A 20,070-nucleotide genomic window follows, 5' to 3' on the forward strand; every position below is an offset into this window, starting at 1 on the left:
CTCTTTAAATGTGCTGAAATAATATCATTTACTTTAATTACCTTATTTAAGATAAAATTCATTTTAGAATTGGATGTATTCATTCTTAAAAAAAGATATATTTCATAAATTAAGATAATCAAATATTTATAAATTATAATTGGTCTTTTGGATATACATATATAAATAAAAAAATATAAATAATTTGAAACTCTTGTTTTTCTTCCTACTTTGAGTTAATTAATATATCATTCTAAAATTTATTTTTAATCATAACATTCACTTTAAAATAAATTATCAAATATCGTGATGTTAATTTATAAAGTAGTTAACACTTAATTAACCTATTATTAATAATTTTTTTAAATAGTAGATATTTTGAAAATAATAATATATGATTATTGTGTTGCATTGGAGTGAGAGGGTATTTTGTAATTTTGCGTAGTGTGACGGTGGCTGAGAGTGTCCGAGTCGGAGTCCGAGTCGACCCGCCGCGATCTCAAACACTCATTCATTTTCTCCGACTCACAAACCCAACCTTTTTTGTTTTTGTTGCCTTCTTCTCTTCCAATCTCAATCGCTCCACCGAATTGCTCCGATCTGCAAGCTGGCTATGGACTACGAACCCTACGACAGTAGCGGTAATCTCTTTCTCTCTCTCTTTGTTCTCTCTTCTCTTTTTAGGGTTAGGGTTAGGGTTTCTCTTTTTCTCTTCTTCTTCAATCTCCGCTAGTTTTTTTTTTCCGAATCGGAGCTCCTACGGACAAAATAACTCGAGTTTCGGAGCCGCAACGAGTTATGGTATCGATTCGTTTGACGATTTTTGTTTCTGTTTGGTTTTCCTTGATTAATCGCTACTGGGATACGGTCTTGCTTTTGGTTCTTGCTCGTTTACTCGTGTGACCTAATTTTGGGGGGAGGGTGGGGTTTAATTGAGAAACGAAAAGATACTGTCTGTGCTTCGAGTCAAGATCTTCGTGGGCTTCTCTTTGAATGGGTTATGTTCTTGTGAGTGGTTTACTGTGATATTGACCAACGTTGAATTTAAGTTTGGGGGTTATGTGCTATGTTAACGAGGTTCTTAATGGGCCAAACGAGTGCTGGCATTCGTGTTTTCGAATTTGGGATGATTTGTACATGGTGGGAAGTTGGTGGATTCTTTGTAGTCTGTAATTGGTCTCACCCAAGCAAAGCAACAGCGTCTGGTTGGTTTTTTTATGTGCTGGTTGTGTCTTGTGCTGTGTGGTTGGGGTTACTGCTGCGAGTTCTTATGCAGAGAGAAGTAGTGGTTGCATTGCAGTGTGTTTCCTGTGGATGGGTTTAACTTTCTGAAAGTGCTGACGAATATGGGCGTGTTGATATTTGATTCCTGTGTTTAAGGTTTGGACTTGGTTGTTATGTTGCTTTACTTGGTTGTGATGATTGCAGGAACTGATGATGATCTTCCACCAACTCATCAAAATAGAATTTCCAGGGGAGGAGGAGGAGGAGGTGGTGGAGGAGGAGGAGGAGGGGGGCGTCTTGCCGGGAATGGAAGATCTGCTGTTGGTTCAATTCCGTACCCTAGGATGTATGGGGAAATTGATATGGAGACCCAAATTCATCAGCTTGAGCAAGAAGCTTACAGTTCAGTTCTAAGAGCCTTTAAAGCTCAAGCCGACGCCATTACTTGGGTATGCTTTTTTGTTTGTTTACTCAAATATAATGTTTTTGAAATTTCTATTAGGTTTAAGTGACTTTTATGCATACCTGACACTTTTAATTTTGCAGGAGAAAGAAAGTTTGATTACAGAGCTGAGAAAAGAACTGAGATTGTCAAATGAGGAGCACAGGGAACTTCTTGGTCGAGTTAATGCAGATGATGTGATCCGGAGGATAAGGTCTGATTAAATATTGGAGCACGGTTTTTGTTGTTCTATTTTGTAGTTTGTCATGAATTTCCACACATGCGCTGTTATTGTTTTGTGTCAATAAATGCTTTTCTGGATAATGACACCAGGGAGTGGAGACAGACAGGAGGCCATCAGCCTGGTGTACTTAGTACTGGTCAAGGTCTTCATGACTCAGTTCCCAGTCCCACGGTCTCTGCTTCTCGCAAGAAGCAGAAGATTGCACCATCTGTACCATCACGATCTTTCGCCGGGCCTTCTCCTCCATTTCACCCCCAACCAGTTACTGCGCCCCACCAACCATCTTCTTCTGCAGCAAAACGAGGATCTGTTCCTGGATCAAAGGGAAAGAAACACAAACCAGTAAGTTGGTTTTATATAGAATTTAGTGCTCTTTTTTGTTTATATATGTTCACCGAGCTAGGTTCCGAAAGATTATTGTGTTTTGTTCTTTCATTTGCAGGGTCAAATATTACCTGGTGTCTCTTCGATGAAGCAGTATCCTTCCACTGGACCGGGTGGAAGGGCTCAAGTGCCTAATAGAGCTGTCACTGGTGAGCATGCAGAGGGAGCATCATTTGACTCTTTGGTTGGTAGGAGAGTGCGGACAAGATGGCCTGACGATAATAATTTTTATGAAGCTGTTATCACAAACTACAATCCAGCTGATGTATTCACAAACCTGAATTACTTAGGAATTTTTTTTCCATTAATATGTTGCTTAAGTGTTCACTTTTGTTCCTAACTTTTTCAGGGACGTCACAATCTGGTCTATGACATGGGGAGTGCAAATGAAACATGGGAATGGGTTAATCTTTCAGAGGTATATCTGTCCTCCTCTGGTGATAACTCGTTTAATCTGCCTATTGGATTATTCTTTTTAACACTTGTTTTTGGTACTTCAATTTTATAACCCTTAATGTAAGATGGATGATGTATGTTACATTTTTTGATGTGTTTTTTATCATTTTTTTTGTACTTTTATTCCTGGCTATTGTGGCTGCTACGTGGTCCTCTTTAGTGACAGTTAAAGAGTAAAAGATGGTGGTTGGCTGCTCTAGGTTTAAAAAACTTGACAAAACCCAAATAGAAAGCAAAATTTAGTATGTAACTTGTATTCAATACACCTAATTAGTACAACACTGACATTGTATGAACAGAAACCCCTTGTTTTGATTTTTTTAACCTTCATTTAATTCCCTATTGTGTTTCTGTGATTTTTGGTAAGATGGAACAGTTGATTGTCCTATTTTCATGAATGTTTAATACAATCTGGAATATGGTTTTAAAAATTAGAGTCTTGCTATTGACATGTTTAACACTTGTTAATGATATATTGTTTTTTGCTAATTCAGATGCAGTATTTTAACTGCAGATATCTCCTGAAGATATTCAGTGGGTTGGTGAAGATCCGGGAATCAATCATCGTGGGGGTTTTGGGGGCTCTGGTCATGGGATGAATAGGTCTGTTGGACGAGATGGTGTTCCTGGAGGTGGAAGAGGTAGGGGAGCTACAAAGGGGCAATCAAGAAAGGATTTTTTGTTATCACAAAATGGCATAGGAAAGAAGGCACCCGATGATATACAAATACTTCACACAGACACACTAATCAAGGAGGTAATAGAAAGCAGTTTAGTCAGAATAATCTTTGATTGAGATAGTTTGTTTTTTTATAGCTTCAATTGATAAAGCAATAGAGTGTCATGCTGAGCCCTGATCACATGAAATATAGCAGTTAACTTGCTGTCTCAGAAAGTTTCCTATTGAGTATTCTCCAGTGTAGTCAAAATCGTGATTAAAAACTTGGAATCATACGATTTTTCCCATCATGTCCAATTGCTCGCTCATACTAGAAAGTTAAGCTATGCAGAAGCATACCACTTGGTTTCATGTTTTTCTCCTTCACTCACAGTTGTAACTTTCTTCTTAATTATTTAAGTTATTTGCATGGGTACACACACACACACACACACTTCTATTATGTAGGAATAGAATCTACGATCTATGTTGTTATCTTACAATTTACTATCTTGTGACCCCTCTAGGATTCCAATTGCTTGACCATACCATGATTTACAAAGATTTGTATTTGTGATCTTGAGGTCTTTAGGACCCTACCGTAATCTCAATTTTGACTACCTTGGTATTCTCTACCTGCAAACTGCAAAACCTTCTACCTAATTACAAATATACCCAATACATAGCTGCGATCAGTTATTTTCTTGAATAATTTCAAAGAGGCAGTTTTTTTTAATTCTAATAATACTGAACTAATATGGAACAGTTAATGCAAGATAAGTTATTTTGCATCACATTCTAATAATACACAACAGCCCATTAGAGTTATTTATTGGTTTTCAATCCTTTATTGCATATGTTAAATTTCCGGTGAACTCGACAGGTGGAGAGGGTATTCAGTGCAAATCATCCTGATCCCCTTGAAATTGAGAAAGCAAAGAAGGTATTGAAGGTAAGGGGACAATTATATTTATCTGCTATTCTTTCCATGTACTTAAGGTTATTGACTTGTTTGAATTTCTTGCATTTGGCGTGTACATACCTGATCTATATTTCATGTACTGCAGGATCATGAACAGGCTCTTATTGATGCAATTGCAAGACTTAATGATCTTTCTGATGGTGAAAGTGGTACATCTCAGTTTCTGTATCTCATTGCAACACTTCTGATTTTTATTTTTTCCTAATTAGCCCTCTAAATGTTAGTAATTATATTTGTGGGTAGCTGTGTACAGTAGTCAACTCCTGACAGCTGTATAGCAGATCATAGAGTGGCTGTTCCACTAAAGACAGTTGGTAGAATGAAAATACTTAGAAAAATGTGCAAAAACACTGTTAATAATCCTAATAGTTTTAAAATTTAGTACCATAAACAAATGAACAACAGTAGTAAACTTTCAATACTCTGAAAATCCATTAAGTTACTATAACCAGAGAAGTGCCTGTTTAGATTAAATTATTTTAATGATTTCTTTTCAAGCTTCCGTATAGAGCTTTTGAAGACCAGGAAAAATATCTCTCCTCCCTCCAAGAAAAAAGAAAAACATGTACAAACGTGAAAGTATATCACAGCCGGATGGTGATGTTAAGGTCAAAGGTGCCTTTTCTTTGTTGAATAAATTTCCAATATAATAAATGTGCTTGGCATTCCTGTGATCATGTTTGTAATTATGAGGAAAGGGCGTGTGGCAAGGAGTGTGGGAAAGAGGGAGAATCTGTAGAAAGCAAAAACAAAATGGTAGAAAAGCTGGGAGGGTAAGGGGGAGAGAATTCATCCAGTAATTATTGTCTTGTTAGTGATTCTGACATATAATTGGGTTCTATGCGGATGTCTCTGTAATAGAAGTCTTAGTTTCCACCAAATTTTTTATTAAACAAGACAGATCACATTTGGGCATCTCATTTCACTTCAAATAGAACAGAGCTAGAAGGATTTTCCAAGAACCTGCTATAAAAACTCAACTTGAACAGCCATAATGTGGAGAGTCTTGGCCAGAGAAGAGTGAGTATGGCTGGAAAAAGGGCAGATGGACCTGTGGTAAAAAAATGTGGGGTTTCTCCTATCCTATCAAAGGGCAGTGGAAATGTAGCAACATATAGAAGTTGTAGTGGCTGTAACAGATGTTAACAAATATACACACACATGTTTATTGGATTTATGAGCTACATGAAAAAAATAGGAAGGGTTATAGGAGTGCTCAATTTATTGCTGGATTTGTACGCACATTTCACTTCAAACTTCAATTGTTCTACATCTGTTGGTGATTTTCATTTCAAACTTCTATACTTTCCATGTGCCATACGAGTATATGATGTAGCGTAGAAATGAAAGTATGACATACTACACCCAATTTTTCCGCCATTTTGGATCACACATTTTTTATTGATGTTTCTTGGGATGGTTGCAAACAATAATAATAAGTAATGTCAATAAAAAATGAAAATGCATTTTATCACATTCTGTGCTATTCAAACTAAAACAGAGTGACTAATTAAGAAATCCGTATCTTTTATCAAACCAATGTTGTTATGCTTATACAGATGGGGCTGGCCATCATTTCTCACATGCTCAATCAATGGATCGAGAGTGATGAAGAAGACCTGTTACTTTGTACAATGAGTAGAGGAGGCAATATGGTGCACAATTCTGGAAAAGGGTGTATTACTCTTGTATTATGACATAAAGATTATTACCCTCTCTAACAGTTTATAGCTGTAGGCATGGCTCTTGTGGATTAGGCATTATCTAGGATGGCAAATATTGTAGTTTGGTAATAATTATTTATTTCAGTTTGAAAGTTGAGCTAGGACCAGCTGATACTTGTATAATTCTATCTCACTAGTGATTAATGTGTGGTAGTGTATAAATTCTTGTATTTGATGTGTCAAATCGGTGTCCATTTTTCAAGTTTACACATCCTCTTTTCTTGTTTGTTTCTAATTGACCTATGGTTCCTAATGTGTTTAATGACGTTTTCTAGGAGTATTTTAAGTAGGTCAAACTAGTCATCATATTTACATTAACGGCTTTAATTATCTATTTTCTCTTTCTAAAACTCTAAAGATCTCAATTGGTTGAATCCACTTGGACCCATTGAACATTGCCATCGTCATTATTGCATTGGATCTTGTTAATTTAACGTTTGATTTCATATTGAAGGGTTAGAGTTAATAATATTATTTCTTTTTATAGTATTGTCATTTATTTAAGTAAAGTATTTTTATAAAATTAATACATGCGTTGGCACGACTTGTTTGGTGGAGATAAAGTCGACCAATTAGATTGGTGAAATTTACTAAGCTTGATCCATCATATTTTGAGTATGGTGATGTTATTAATTCAATAAATCATAGATAGTTCTTCTACATAGAAGTGAAGGAAAGAAAGGTGGAAAACGATGGTCCTCTTGATGATTAAAGCAATATTAATGTTCGATCAATTTCATCCTGATATTCTCCCTCACATACATGATGTTATTGATGTCAAGCTTGGTCATTGTAGTTATTGATAGTTGCACTATTGAGAATCGGAAAATTCATGACTACTTGTCACAATGGACTTGTTTAAAGAAATTGGATAGTGACTAGATGAATAAGCTACATTGTTGAATGTTTAGACCAACTAAAAAGTTCATTATTTGAGATGAGATGAATAAGCTACATTCTTGAATGTCTAGATCAACTAAAAAGTTTATTATTTGAGATAAGATACCTAGCACGTTTATATGTATAGGACATGTGTAAGATTCACATTTTGTTAAGTATTTTCTAATGTATGTTTTAGTTACATTTATATTCTCAGCTACTTACCAATTACATTATATTATGAAAATTGGTGCATGTGAAATTGCATGATGGTTGTCTCATACCAATTGTGTGAATGCTAAGTTATGATCTTCATATTATGTTAATTGGATGGAAGTGTTTACACAAATGTTAAGAATTCATTTTATTTTGTATAGGACTTTGTTCTTGCACACTCTTAGACTTTAGTATATTAATATATACTTAATTTCTTTACTCTAAGTTTTTTTTAAACAAAATACATTTCAGAAAAATATATTTTTAAATATAAAAATATCTTCCAAAATGCTATATTTCAGATTCTATAATACAAAATATATATTCCTCATAAAAAAATATATTTTAGAATAATTTTTTAGGACAAGTTTATCATTTTATCACAGAGTGCAACTTTAGAATGATGGGGTAAAAAATGCAACACCCTACATAGACTGCTTCTTCCTGCACCTCCATACCTTCTTGTGCCACCCCCATAAATTTTTCTTATTCCAAAAATACCCTTTTCAATATTCTGGATTACATAATCCGGAAGTCTTTTTCTAGATTCAGAATTAGCTTTTGGATTATGTAATCCGGAAGTCTTTTGTGATTAGCTTCCGGATTATGTAATCCAGAAGCTTTTTTTCATATGTGTTATTAGCTTCCGGATTACATAATCCGAAAGTCTTTTCTAAATATGAAATTGACTTCCGGATTATGTAATCCGGATAAATTCTGGATTACATAATCCATAGGCTTATCATTTCAAATCTAAGGGGGTGAAAAAAAAGGATAAAATGGTATTTTCATATTTAGTATGAGGGTGACACAAGAAGGTATGGAGGTGTAGGAAGAAAGAGTCCCCTACATATAAGCCAAACCCCAAGACGTCATTGGACCCAAACACGTCCAAGAAGAAACTAATCACGTAAAAGAAGGGCTGATTCTCCCTGCACCATATCAATTCAAACCTGCACCCAACACACTCACATGAAATGTCCATTTTGCCCTTAATAATTTTAAACTTTTGCCTTCCGGATATTTATATCCGTAAGTCAAATTACAAAGTTCTGGATATACAAATCCAGAACTAATATGTGACTTTCGGATTTCACCATCCGGAAGCTTATTTGGATAGCATAAATGACCTTTCGGATATCAAGATCCGTAAGCAAATATAAATGAGTTCCAGATCTCAGTCCTCAACACCATTTACAGTACACCATTCTGGATACAAAAATCCGAAACTCATAACTCACTTCTGGATATGACCATCCAGAAGCTTAAATGAAATATGAAAATAACCTTCTGGATTTCAAAATCTGGAAGGTATAAAAATAACTTCTGAATATTGAAATCCGTAAGTAAATGTGTGAAAAAGGATAGAATGGGATTTTAAAATTTTTATTGGGTGCAAATCAAAATTGATTGGGTGCAGGAAGCAATTGCCTAAAAGAAAAGAAGAATGGAGTTTTTTCCTTTTCGATTCTGCTGGATTTGAAATACTTTATTTACTTATTCACTTTTAAATTAAAATATTAATATATTAGCTACTAATAATTCATAGAAATTTTCCATATATAATTATCTATTTAATACAATCACTTTCTATATTTTTTAACAACAACAATATTATTATGGTTATTTTTATCAATATTTTTAGTATTATTACAAATAAATATTTTGATATAATTACTGTTATAATACAAAATTATTATGAAACATAAAAAATTAAATTTATAAAAAGTATATAAAAAACAGTTACAAAATTTATTTTAATTTTATTAAACTATTATAGTATACAATAAAAATATTTTTAATTTTTTATGATGACTATTAATTATAAATAGATTTTTTAAATCATAAAAACTAAACAATTCTCATTAACCGTTATAGAATATTATATTATGATGAGCATAACATCATTATTATCATCTTAATGGATTTATTATAATAAATATTGATATATTTCTTGTAGTACAATAAAAAAGATAATTTTAATACAAATTTTTTAATTTTATTAATTTTAACTCCGTTAATTGTTAAAGAGTAACTAAAGACGTATCTGATCTTTAATATTTATCATGTGTTTTTATTGTAAGAAAAAAATAATTAAGTAAACTTGAAGGTTACCTTCTATCCTTTATTTTTTCTCAATAAATTTAAAATATTAAAAGTTATAATAATTATATTTAAGGTTAATTGTATCTTAACATTAATTTTTACTTAATAAACAATAATCTGACAATTAATAAATACACATGTCTTTAATTCTATGAATTGAATTAAAACGAAAATATATCAATTACTTACTCGGTCTAACTATTTATCCTTATTTTTATTACAAGTTTAATAATAGTAATAATAGTTTTTAAAAAATAATAATGTTTATGATAACTCCAAACACTGGTAACATTACCAGTTATTATCAAAAGGTAATATATTAAATAAATTTAAAGAAATAATTAATATCATTATTGTGATTTTTTTTTACTTAAAACTGAGTAATTAATTTCTCCTAAAGAAAAATCATTTAACATGACCCCAGTTACTGATGAAATATCATAAAATTAAAGTACTTATTGATACTAATCATTGTATTAAAATGTGATGTTAAAGAAGCATTTAAAAGTTTTTATGAAGAGAGACTAATTAGGAAAATAGTTTATGATTCACAGAATTCCACTTATTTCGTTTGTATTGGACAAGTGTTGAAGTTTGGCTAATTTTTGTGAGCTCCAAAAAGAGCACTTGCAAAGCGCACTATGGCTGTTAATAGAGTACTTTGTTGAATTGAAGCAGAAGAAGATACTGTTCATGTTCTTCCAAGTCTCAGAAATTCCACTCACACAACCATCTGTTATTGAATTCTTCCAATCCATCACTGATCAATGGCTTCTGTGCAGATTCTGTGTTCATGCACTAGTACTAGTCAGGTTCAGTACCATGGTTCCAGTAGATATAGATATGGATACCCCAGTGAGAGATTGAATGAGAGAAGGTGTTCAGTGAGAGTTAAAGGTGGGAAGGGGATGGTTCTTCCAAATTTGGAGGAAGAGAAGAGGAAGCTGAGAGTGTTGGTGGCTGGTGGGGGCATTGGTGGCCTTGTTTTGGCTCTTGCTGCAAAGCACAAAGGGTATGAAGTGAAGGTGTTTGAGAAGGATTTGAGTGCTGTTAGAGGGGAAGGTAGGCACAGAGGTCCAATTCAGCTCTTGAGCAGTGCCCTTGCTGTGTTGGAAGCCATTGATCAGAGTGTTGCATGGCAGATAATGGAGGCTGGCTGTGTCACTGCCAATAGGACTAATGGCCTTGCTGATGGTCTCTCTGGAGAGTGGTATTTTCTTGTTATGTTTCATCATGTTCTTGTCTCTAATTGGTATTCTTGTTATTTATTATTTATCATGTTTTTTCATTTTTTTAATAATAAGTTGTTACTTGATATCTCAGCTATCTTTATATCTCAGCTATCTTTAGCTAAGATATCAAGTTACATAATGATGCCTAACATGAAAACTTTTATATAAAAAAAAATGGTATACACTATATAATACTTGACAAAACTTAGATACTGTTGTTTGTAGTTTCATCTTAGTAATGAATGTTATAAAGGTATGCATGTACTAAAAGATTACTCTGATTAGCTATGTGAAACTCCAATTCTAATAGGAGAATAATACCAAAAGCTCCTTAAGAACTCTAAGTTTTGTCCTATATCATATACTATTTAAATTGAGGAGTGCTAGAAATACACTCTCTAACACACTCCTTCTAGCACACCACCCTCTACTATTGGTTAAAATTTATTGGAAACTACAAAACCAGGACAGATACTGATTACATAAGAAGTAGAATCCACAAAATCTTGTGATTTCCAATAAGTTTTGGTCAAGAGTAAAACATTCAAAAGATTGTTAGTAGCATTTTTCATTCTAGTCAGTAAGTGTTTGAATGAGATTGAAAGAAACTACTGCACTGTAGTACATGAATTATGGGGACATGTTAGTTATTATGTTAACTGAGCCATCTGAAGGCTTGTAGTTGAAAAGTCTTTTGCAAGATCTTAGATCATTGCAATTTTATTTTCTATATATTGCTTATGACCATCTCAGAAGGTTTTAGGTGGTTTGGTATACAAATTCTGTGTTATTGTCACTCTCTTTACTTTTTCCTTTTTCCATTTCAGGTTCGGTTTGTTTGATCTTTTGACTCCTGCTTCAAGAAAAAGGCTTCCTCTTACCCTAGTCATATGTAGAATGACACTGCAAGATATATTAGTCAATGCAGTGGGCTCAAACATACTTAGAAACAAAAGTAAAGTTGTGGATTTTATTCAGGAGCCAACCAAGGTTTGAGTTTCTCTGAACAACTAGTTTCTGATTGCTTAAGACTTATGTTATGTTGGTGTTTTTCTGATTTTTAACAATTTTTCCACTCACATCAGGTTAGAGTGATCCTTGAAAATGGAGAGCAACATGATGGTGATATTTTAATAGGAGCAGATGGAATATGGTCAGAAGTAAAATATACCACCCTTCCCTTCCAGTTTTATTTTCATGTCAGTTCCTTATTTTCCTTGCTTTTTCCATTCAATCTATTCTGTTTTTTTTTTCTTAGGTTCGTTCGAAACTCTTTGGGCTGAAAGAAGCAAATTACTCAGGTTTCACATGCTATAGTGGATTAACAAGTTATGTGCCCCCATATATTGATACAATTGGGTAGGGACTTCATTCTCAAATAACATGTTAAGACAACGTGTGTTTCTGTTAGTTGGGCGGGGTTTGACATGTAGTTGTTTGGAAGGTGTTGTGTTATACGGTAGATTTAGTCTTTTGTATATGGGTGGATCACTCCTGAAGTGGTTCATATGTATATATTTTCTCTCTTACTCATAAAAAAAATGTTAGTACAATGTTAATAAGCTATTCTACTGCTTAAAGTTTCTGATTTGGTGATTACTTGAAGGTATCGGGTGTTCTTGGGCATGAACCAGTACTTTGTTGCTTCAGATGTTGGCCATGGAAAGATGCAATGGTATGCTTTCCATGGGGAACCTCCTTTAAATGACTCTTTCCCAGAAGGTATGTTTACCCTATGTTGTGTGTATCAATAGCTATGGTAGTTGAAAATTTGAAACAAATTCATCTGTCCAAGTTTCAGGAGGTAAGAAAAAGAGACTTTTGAATCTCTTTGGTAATTGGTGCAATGAAGTGATTGCACTGATATCAGAAACACCAGAGAATATGATTCTGCAGAGGGATATATATGACAGAGACATGATCAACACTTGGGGAATTGATAGAGTGACTTTGCTGGGTGATGCAGCTCATCCAATGCAACCAAATCTTGGTCAAGGGGGTTGCATGGCAATAGAGGTTGATCATCTGTAATATTGAACATCCAAAATGAAATGTATTTCCTTCAGAATACACAGTTCTTGCAGCATTAACATATATAGTGCTTCATGGATAAGCATTAAGTTATAACTAAATTCTTTATTTTTGTTCATTAATGTGTCTTATTTTCAGTTTCATTCCTCTATAAAACTGTAGCCATACCTAAGTAGCTAACCTTTTCAGGAATAAAACAAGGAATCAAAGGTATGAAATGTATAAAGGTTTATCCTCTTAATTTCCCTTCTTTTGTTGCAATGCATTTTCAGGATTGTTACCAATTGATACTTGAGCTTGACAAGATTGCTAGACATGATCCTGATGAGTCTGAAGTTATCTCAGCCCTTAGAAGGTATCATATTTGTCTTTTCTTTTGTTTTCATCTGAATTATGTCATTTGTTATTCTCTTAAACAGAAAATGGCTCTCCCTTTTGATACCACCTAAATGTGAAGAGCATCACATTCTCTTACAACTCCTAAATTTGTTGTTAAGTGAAACTGATATGCAGATAATTTGATTGAAGTTTTGTGACTTCATCTTTTGTTAGATATGAGAAGAAAAGAATTCCACGCGTAAGGGTGTTGCACACAGCTAGCAGAATGGCATCAAAAATGCTAGTCAACTATCAACCTTATATTGAATTTAAATTTTGGCCCCTATCAGTATGTCTTTTCTCCATCTTCATTTCTTCAGAATTCAATTGAGACAAGACTTAGATGCAGTTTCTTATGTTCTTTCAATGTTGTTCTCAAAGTTTCACCTAAATAGTTCATAGAAGAAACATTTACATGAAAGCTCATAGTGACTTTGGAGGCCATTGTCCCCACAAGACAATTTGTTTTACTCCAACATGGTTAATAATTTGCTTTTGCCCTCATAGAACAATTTTCTTAAATGAATGTAAAAAGATATATGTTGGAGATGACACATCGACTAGAGAAAAGAATATTTCACTGTATATAAGTGAGTGCAAATCTCATCTTATAAGCTGGTTTTATGAGGTTGAGTTAGGCTTAAAGTTTATTTCTTAATAATGTAACAGAGGATCAATTTGAAAATAATTTTATCATTTCAACTTCTAATATTTACACTTTTTCTGACACAAAAAGTAATATTTCAAAACAGAAACATAGTCCTAAACAGAGACAAAAATTAAGACTAATGAGATTATGTATTTTGTAAAAGCTTGAAATATTTTTCTTCTGTGAAAATATCATAGATCATTTTCTTTTTCTTTCTGAAAAAAATTCTGGATTCACCATTGAATAAGAGAGCAGCAGAAAAAGCATCTAAAGAATTGCATATAAGTTTTGTCCATTTCAATGTGTAGAATCTTCAATTCTGTCCCAAAACAAAAAATTTGTGACACTTGCCCTTTTGATCTTCAGAAGAATGTAACAAATATGCAGATAAAGCACCCTGGTATTCATGCAGCTCAAGCCCTTTTCAAGTTCACTTCTCCACAGTTTGTTACTTGGATGATGGAAGGACATGGGTATCTTTCACTACTGTTTTCATGTATCAATTTTGCAGATTTTTTTTCAACCCTCTTCTCTTTGTTGTTCATATTAAGGTTTGAATACTGATTTTGGTCTGTTTTTCAGGCTGTGGTGAACAGACACATGCAACATGTTGAAAACAAAAAGGGTCAACAATTTTAACATGATAATAACAGTTGAATCTTTTGTTATGCATATTTGAGAACACTGTATCATGCTATGTATTAAAGGTAAAAGGTGTAGTTATTGATTTACATAATGGTATAAATCTTTGAGAAATTAAAGCTACATTGATTTACATAAAGGTAGCAGTGATTGAATCTATGTTGTGATGTGATGTGTAGTGGGAATCACTTTGTATTATATAAAAGTGACATGGATTTTGTATAGTGTGTGGAATATTTTACACCAAAATATGGAATTGCTTTTGCTGGGACAAAGTGGGTGATGATGATGTCTAGCCACTATTCACAATTATAGTTTCACTTTTGATGTCAATTTTTCAGAAAAGTTATACTTTTATTACTAAAAAGTATAGATAAAAAACTATCGATGTTTATATAAGTAAAAACTGTATCATCATCTATAAACCCAGCTAGTGAAAAACACAAAATATCATTCAAAATATTAAATACATAATAAATTGAAGTAATAAAATAAATCATAGGTTAATCATTAACCATAGTTAAACAATATTGTAATCTTAAAATGTCCGAAGACTCATAACACATATTGCAATCGATATAGTTATAGTCACGGTCTAACAACATTATTAATTATTAATTGTTGTAATTCAGTTTTTGGTCTGATTTTTTTTATAAGTATCTTGCACTGTATACTTGTTTTATTGTTGTTACGTGATTCTCGTTATTCTCTTTCAAAGTACGTAACATATTAGCTGGCTTAACTATGCTTTTAGTCATATCAACAAGGATGAATTGTTCATTTGCTTCTAATCTGTCGACATATAGATGATCAACTAATGTATCATACAAATCATGTTACAGGTTTACCTTAAGTACCCAACATTCACCTTTTCCAACAGGTTTAACTAACAATTTAAAGAGACAATGACATTTTCCAGTACATGTTACATAACCTCTAAATGATTCTTGTACTTTTTATACCTTCCTCCTTTCACAACCTAACAACACATATGTCTTTCTCCCCTGTTTTCAATTTGTTGTATCATACCTAGTAATGACAACAACAAAACAAAGTGCATTATCAACCATACAAACCCATTCAAGTAAGTCTTATCGCGAAGAAAACGCTTACACAAATTATTTTTACAACATAATTAGTACATCACTTCTTAAAATTATAATATATTATACACGAATGAAATTAAATGTTTTTCACCACATCCGTTGTAAAATGGCTAACATAGTCCTCTTTAACCTATTTATGTTAAACCACAAAACTCACGGTCTTCCATACCGGATATCATATCTACTTCATCGGATTTTTTTTTTTTGGTAAACAATTCATCCATAGTTCAACAATCATTAATAAAACGTAAATTATCATTTTATTATAATGTCAATAATGTCATTAAAATCTAAAGAATTATGCCATTAAAAAAATGGACTGTACTATTAGTCTCATGGATTAGATTATCTATAAGGTAATTTTTGATAAAAAAAGTATTCTGGATGGGATAATTCATAAGGTAATTTTCTATAAAACAAAAACCTTACGGATGGAATAATCCATAACAGTTTGGATAATTCGAAAGTCATACCATTCACATCAACTTCCTCACTAGATCCAAAGTACTACTCAAAATTACATTCACCAGATCCAAAGTACTACCCAATATTACATAATCCATAAGTATATTATACAAACAAGTGCCTATGTATTCGGTAATTTAAAACTTCTATCAGAATTCAAAATAAATAAATGCATTACTCATTACATAATTCAGTATTCGGTATGTTAATCCAAATTCGAGTAGAAGTTCCAAATTAGTGACAATTGTTATATAATACGATTATGTATTATGTAATAAAAAAATGTACCGAACTATCCAAACCATAATACACATCTTAATCGCTTATGAACAAAACACAAAAACTCACCTGAAAAATCCATGAAAAATCACCACAACAAATCACCAATCACAATTACCATCACAATCCATCACGCCCACCGCCAACATAAACATCAACACCACAAATACTCACACTCTCTTCACTCAGCAAACAACAACTGCCACAACACCTCCACGTCAATGTGAATGTTTTTAACTTTTTCTGAAGGGTAATAATGGAACTTTTGAAATTTATGGGGTGACAGAAGAAAACATGGGGTGCAGGAAGAAGCAACCTAGTTTTGGGTCGTTTGAGGAAGAGCCCAATAGTCCAAAAGCCTTGTTTTGGGATCCGAAGCCCTGTTGTTTAGGGTTGAATGTGGCATTGCGGCGCCTTGAGAGGTTATATATAGTGAAGAGTATTCGCAAAAACCCTAATTCACCATTTCTTCTCTATCTCTCTATCGTTGTAGAGCTGCTGGTATGTAAAAACAACCATTTTCTTTTATCTATTCGTTCACAATGGATCTTGCAGCTACTTTTTCCTTTTTATTGTTTCGTTTTCATTGATTAGTGCTTATGTTTTGAGTTAATTCAACAGTTCAATTTGCAAACGATGTCGCATCGGAAGTTCGAGCACCCTAGGCACGGTTCCCTCGGCTTTCTCCCAAGGAAGCGAGCTTCTCGTCATCGTGGAAAGGGTGATTTACTGAATATTTTTTGTTACTTTCGTTTACTGTGAGATTTAATCGATGTAGCAAAGGAATTTTCAGATCTGAATTAACTAGTAGTGTTTGAAACTAATATTTTGGCGGTAAAAGAGTTTTTTGGTTTTTGTGCTCGTATAAACAGTTTATTGTCATTTCCTTGTGATGATTGAACAAAATTGCTTCCGTAAAAAAGCGATCAATCAAGGCTGGAGTCTCAGAAACGGCTCTTCTTACCAAATTCCTTTCAAAGGTTTTGGGATGGAAAACTAATGAGCTCGAGAATTGGCATGCATTTTGCCATAGGCCTTTGGTTTGGAAGCATTTCTTCATCGCTATGGGAATTTGATGATACTCTGATTTATGTATGGCACGTGTAGATTGAACCGTTTTTTCTATTTAACTTGTTTAATTTGGTAGGAGAGTGAGGTATTTTTCACATGCTATTGATGTTTTTGAACGTTTGGTTTAATATTTACAATGTTGAATTTTGAAGGAAATGATTTTGGGCAAAATTGATTTTGAAATCGTGATTTGTTTTTGAATTATTTTATTCTATAAGAAAATAGATAGTAATAAAAAATGTGAAATTATTTTCATACAATTCAAACGATAAGATTTTATTTTACGTGTTGTAGAATCGATGTGAATTTAACATGTGAACAATTACCCGAAATGATATCTCCAATGTGAATTTAACATATTGTGAACAGATACCTTAAATCCAGAGAGTACAATAAAAATTCACGTTATTTTAGGATTGCAACTAGTTTCGATTTTATTCCTTTTGGGAGAATATATTTTCAATTCATATGTTTTTAAGTTTTGGTTTTGTGATTTTTTTTATAATTTTATTGAAAATTTGTTAGATTGTCTATGTTTGTCTATTATCCTTTATTTTTAAAATTTAGTATTATTATCAATGATAGATAGATGATGCATCATCTCTCTAAAACATACTGTTCAAGGTGAGCACTTGTATGTGCTATAACTATTGATAATTGCTGCATGTAACACATATGTCAGTATTATTGATACTTCTTGTGACATGCCTTGTATTTGATAATGCAGTGAAGTCTTTCCCAAAAGACAATCCCAGCCAACCATGCAGGCTGACTGCCTTTGTGGGCTACAAGGCTGGAATGACCCACATTGTTAGAGAGGTTGAGAAACCTGGATCAAGTAAGCATGTTTTTTTGTTTATTCCATGAATGTGGGAAGGGAATCTATTGTTGTATTGAATTGTTTCCCTTTTATTATTCCATGGTCAACTAGTTAATTAAAAATATCAATATTGGATTCCTGTTTTAAGACAAGGCACATTTTTTATTTGATTTATCATTCTTTTTAATATCACCATTTGCATACATTTTGGGGAATTATTTTTTTTACTAGTATGTCTTTTATGCTAATGGTTGCCTTGTGCTTTTTTTGCTGTTGTAGAACTTCATAAGAAGGAGACATGTGAAGCTGTCACAATCATTGAAACTCCTCCGTTGGTAGTTGTGGGAGTGGTGGGGTATGTGAAGACCCCACGCGGCCTGCGCACACTCAATACTGTTTGGGCCCAGCATCTGAGTGAAGAAATCAAGAGACGATTTTACAAGAATTGGTGCAAATCCAAAAAGAAGGCTTTTACCAAATATACAAAGAAGTATGAAACAGAGGAAGGAAAGAAAGATATTGAAACTCAGCTTGAGAAATTGAAGAAGTATTCTACTGTCATTCGTGTTCTGGCTCATACCCAGGTAAATTAAGTCATAAAATTGGAATTTAAGTTTGACATAATAAATCTGTGTTTCTTAGTTTATTTTTATTTTTGCATAATAATGTTGCATGATATTGTTTTATTGTCACCAGATTTACTAGTTATTCTGAGTATTATTGAAATGTAATGGTTTTTATTTTTTACTTCAGATAAGGAAGTTGAAGGGTCTGAAACAGAAGAAAGCACATTTGATGGAGATCCAAGTTAATGGTGGAACAATAGCACAAAAGGTGGACTACGCATACAGCTTCTTTGAGAAGCAAATCCCAGTGGATGCTGTTTTTCAAAAAGATGAGATGATTGATGTGATTGGTGTGACTAAGGGTAAGGGTTACGAAGGTGTTGTGACTCGTTGGGGAGTTACTCGTCTCCCTCGCAAGACTCACAGAGGTCTGAGGAAGGTTGCTTGCATAGGTGCCTGGCACCCTGCTCGTGTTTCATTCACTGTTGCCAGGGCAGGTCAGAATGGTTACCATCATCGAACTGAGCTGAACAAAAAGATCTACAAAGTTGCCAAAACTGGTGAAGAGTCACATTCTGCCATCACTGAATTTGACAGGACTGAGAAGGATATTACTCCAATGGGTGGATTCCCACACTATGGTGTTGTGAAGGATGATTACATTATGGTGAAGGGATGCTGTGTTGGTCCCAAGAAAAGGGTTGTCACTCTTCGTCAGTCCCTTCTCAAACAGACATCTCGTGTGGCACTTGAAGAGATCAAACTCAAGTTCATAGACACCTCATCCAAGTTTGGACATGGCCGATTCCAGACCACCCAGGAGAAACAAAAGTTTTATGGTCGATTGAAAGCATGAAGAGTCAGATGATGGTTAAAGATTGTAGTTTTTCTTGTTTTTGTATTATGTTTCAAAATTTCAATTTTGGTTAAAGATATAACTTGTTTTTGGAGCTCTTTCAATTTGCCAGTTTTTTGAATTGAGTTTTGGCTTTAGATTTAGTGTATTATAATTTCTGGTAGTAATGAATATCTGGGTAAATTAAACAATAATGTCACATTTCACTAAAGCACTTATTAGTCACATTCAATTATCTTAGAATTCTATCTTATTTTTTATTAAAACAAAAATTGTTTTTTGTAAATAAAGTTTAGCCATCGTCTTTCTATAACGAAAAGATGTGTAAAACATTTTTAAAAAACAATTCAAGATTTCTATATTTGTAAAATGTTATTGCTAGGAAAAGTATATAATTTGCTTATACCAATCATTCTCATAGGTCTTTATAAGCTATTCTTCAACAACACAAAAAAATTTTCCCTTCTGAAATTTTCTTTCTTTCTCCTTTTTAGCTATAAAATTAATTTTCATTTGAATTTAGTTATTATCTTGAGAAAATGTTTTAACTAAATAAAAATATTTTAAATTTTTAAGTTAACTGGAATTTATTATTCATCTAAAATTTATATATTAAACTAATATGGAATTTTAACTTGTTATTACAAAGTGCTGTAAAAAAAAGGATAACTATTACAATAA

The 20,070-nt window shown here is 33.1% G+C and overlaps 3 protein-coding genes across 24 annotated transcripts; all 3 read left to right on the plus strand.

Moving 5' to 3' along the window:
- Positions 1 to 362: 362 nt before the first annotated feature.
- Positions 363 to 6,277, plus strand: LOC137812272 (protein EMSY-LIKE 3). 13 transcript variants are annotated; one of them, XR_016517171.1, is made up of 11 exons: positions 363 to 620; positions 1,408 to 1,652; positions 1,750 to 1,859; positions 1,979 to 2,231; positions 2,332 to 2,538; positions 2,623 to 2,691; positions 3,224 to 3,486; positions 4,271 to 4,339; positions 4,455 to 4,518; positions 4,868 to 4,984; positions 5,929 to 6,277. XR_016517171.1 is itself a non-coding variant. In XM_068614232.2 (11 exons), exons 1-10 carry the CDS (start codon positions 593 to 595, stop codon positions 4,944 to 4,946), a joined length of 1,356 nt encoding a protein of 451 aa, XP_068470333.1. In that variant the 5' UTR covers positions 363 to 592; the 3' UTR covers positions 4,947 to 4,984; positions 5,929 to 6,277. The 13 variants fall into 13 exon arrangements, 3 of the variants coding, with proteins under 3 accessions (XP_068470333.1, XP_068470408.1, XP_068470485.1); XR_016517173.1 differs by having other exon boundaries at positions 4,868 to 4,977; XR_016517170.1 differs by having other exon boundaries at positions 4,879 to 4,984.
- A 3,584-nt stretch (positions 6,278 to 9,861) lies between these two features.
- On the plus strand, positions 9,862 to 14,450 carry LOC137839330 (zeaxanthin epoxidase, chloroplastic). 10 transcript variants are annotated; one of them, XM_068648465.2, is made up of 10 exons: positions 9,862 to 10,504; positions 11,354 to 11,516; positions 11,612 to 11,686; positions 11,785 to 11,885; positions 12,133 to 12,248; positions 12,322 to 12,542; positions 12,830 to 12,912; positions 13,110 to 13,224; positions 13,951 to 14,057; positions 14,167 to 14,450. In XM_068648465.2, the coding sequence occupies exons 1-10, from the start codon at positions 10,062 to 10,064 to the stop codon at positions 14,174 to 14,176; spliced, it is 1,434 nt and encodes a 477-aa protein (XP_068504566.1). In that variant the 5' UTR covers positions 9,862 to 10,061; the 3' UTR covers positions 14,177 to 14,450. The 10 variants fall into 10 exon arrangements, 9 of the variants coding, with proteins under 9 accessions (XP_068504566.1, XP_068504601.1, XP_068461620.1 ...); XM_068648500.2 differs by having other exon boundaries at positions 13,954 to 14,057; XM_068605519.2 differs by having other exon boundaries at positions 13,972 to 14,057.
- A 2,074-nt stretch (positions 14,451 to 16,524) lies between these two features.
- LOC137820109 (large ribosomal subunit protein uL3) lies at positions 16,525 to 19,526 on the plus strand. The gene is made up of 5 exons (XM_068623937.2): positions 16,525 to 16,577; positions 16,698 to 16,797; positions 17,875 to 17,985; positions 18,247 to 18,551; positions 18,721 to 19,526. The coding sequence occupies exons 2-5, from the start codon at positions 16,713 to 16,715 to the stop codon at positions 19,387 to 19,389; spliced, it is 1,170 nt and encodes a 389-aa protein (XP_068480038.1). The 5' UTR covers positions 16,525 to 16,577; positions 16,698 to 16,712; the 3' UTR covers positions 19,390 to 19,526.
- The last annotated feature ends 544 nt before the right edge of the window (positions 19,527 to 20,070 follow it).

Source organism: Phaseolus vulgaris, chromosome 11 (assembly GCF_051622355.1).
Source record: "Phaseolus vulgaris cultivar YP4 chromosome 11, ASM5162235v1, whole genome shotgun sequence".
NCBI classification, from domain to species: domain Eukaryota; kingdom Viridiplantae; phylum Streptophyta; class Magnoliopsida; order Fabales; family Fabaceae; genus Phaseolus; species Phaseolus vulgaris.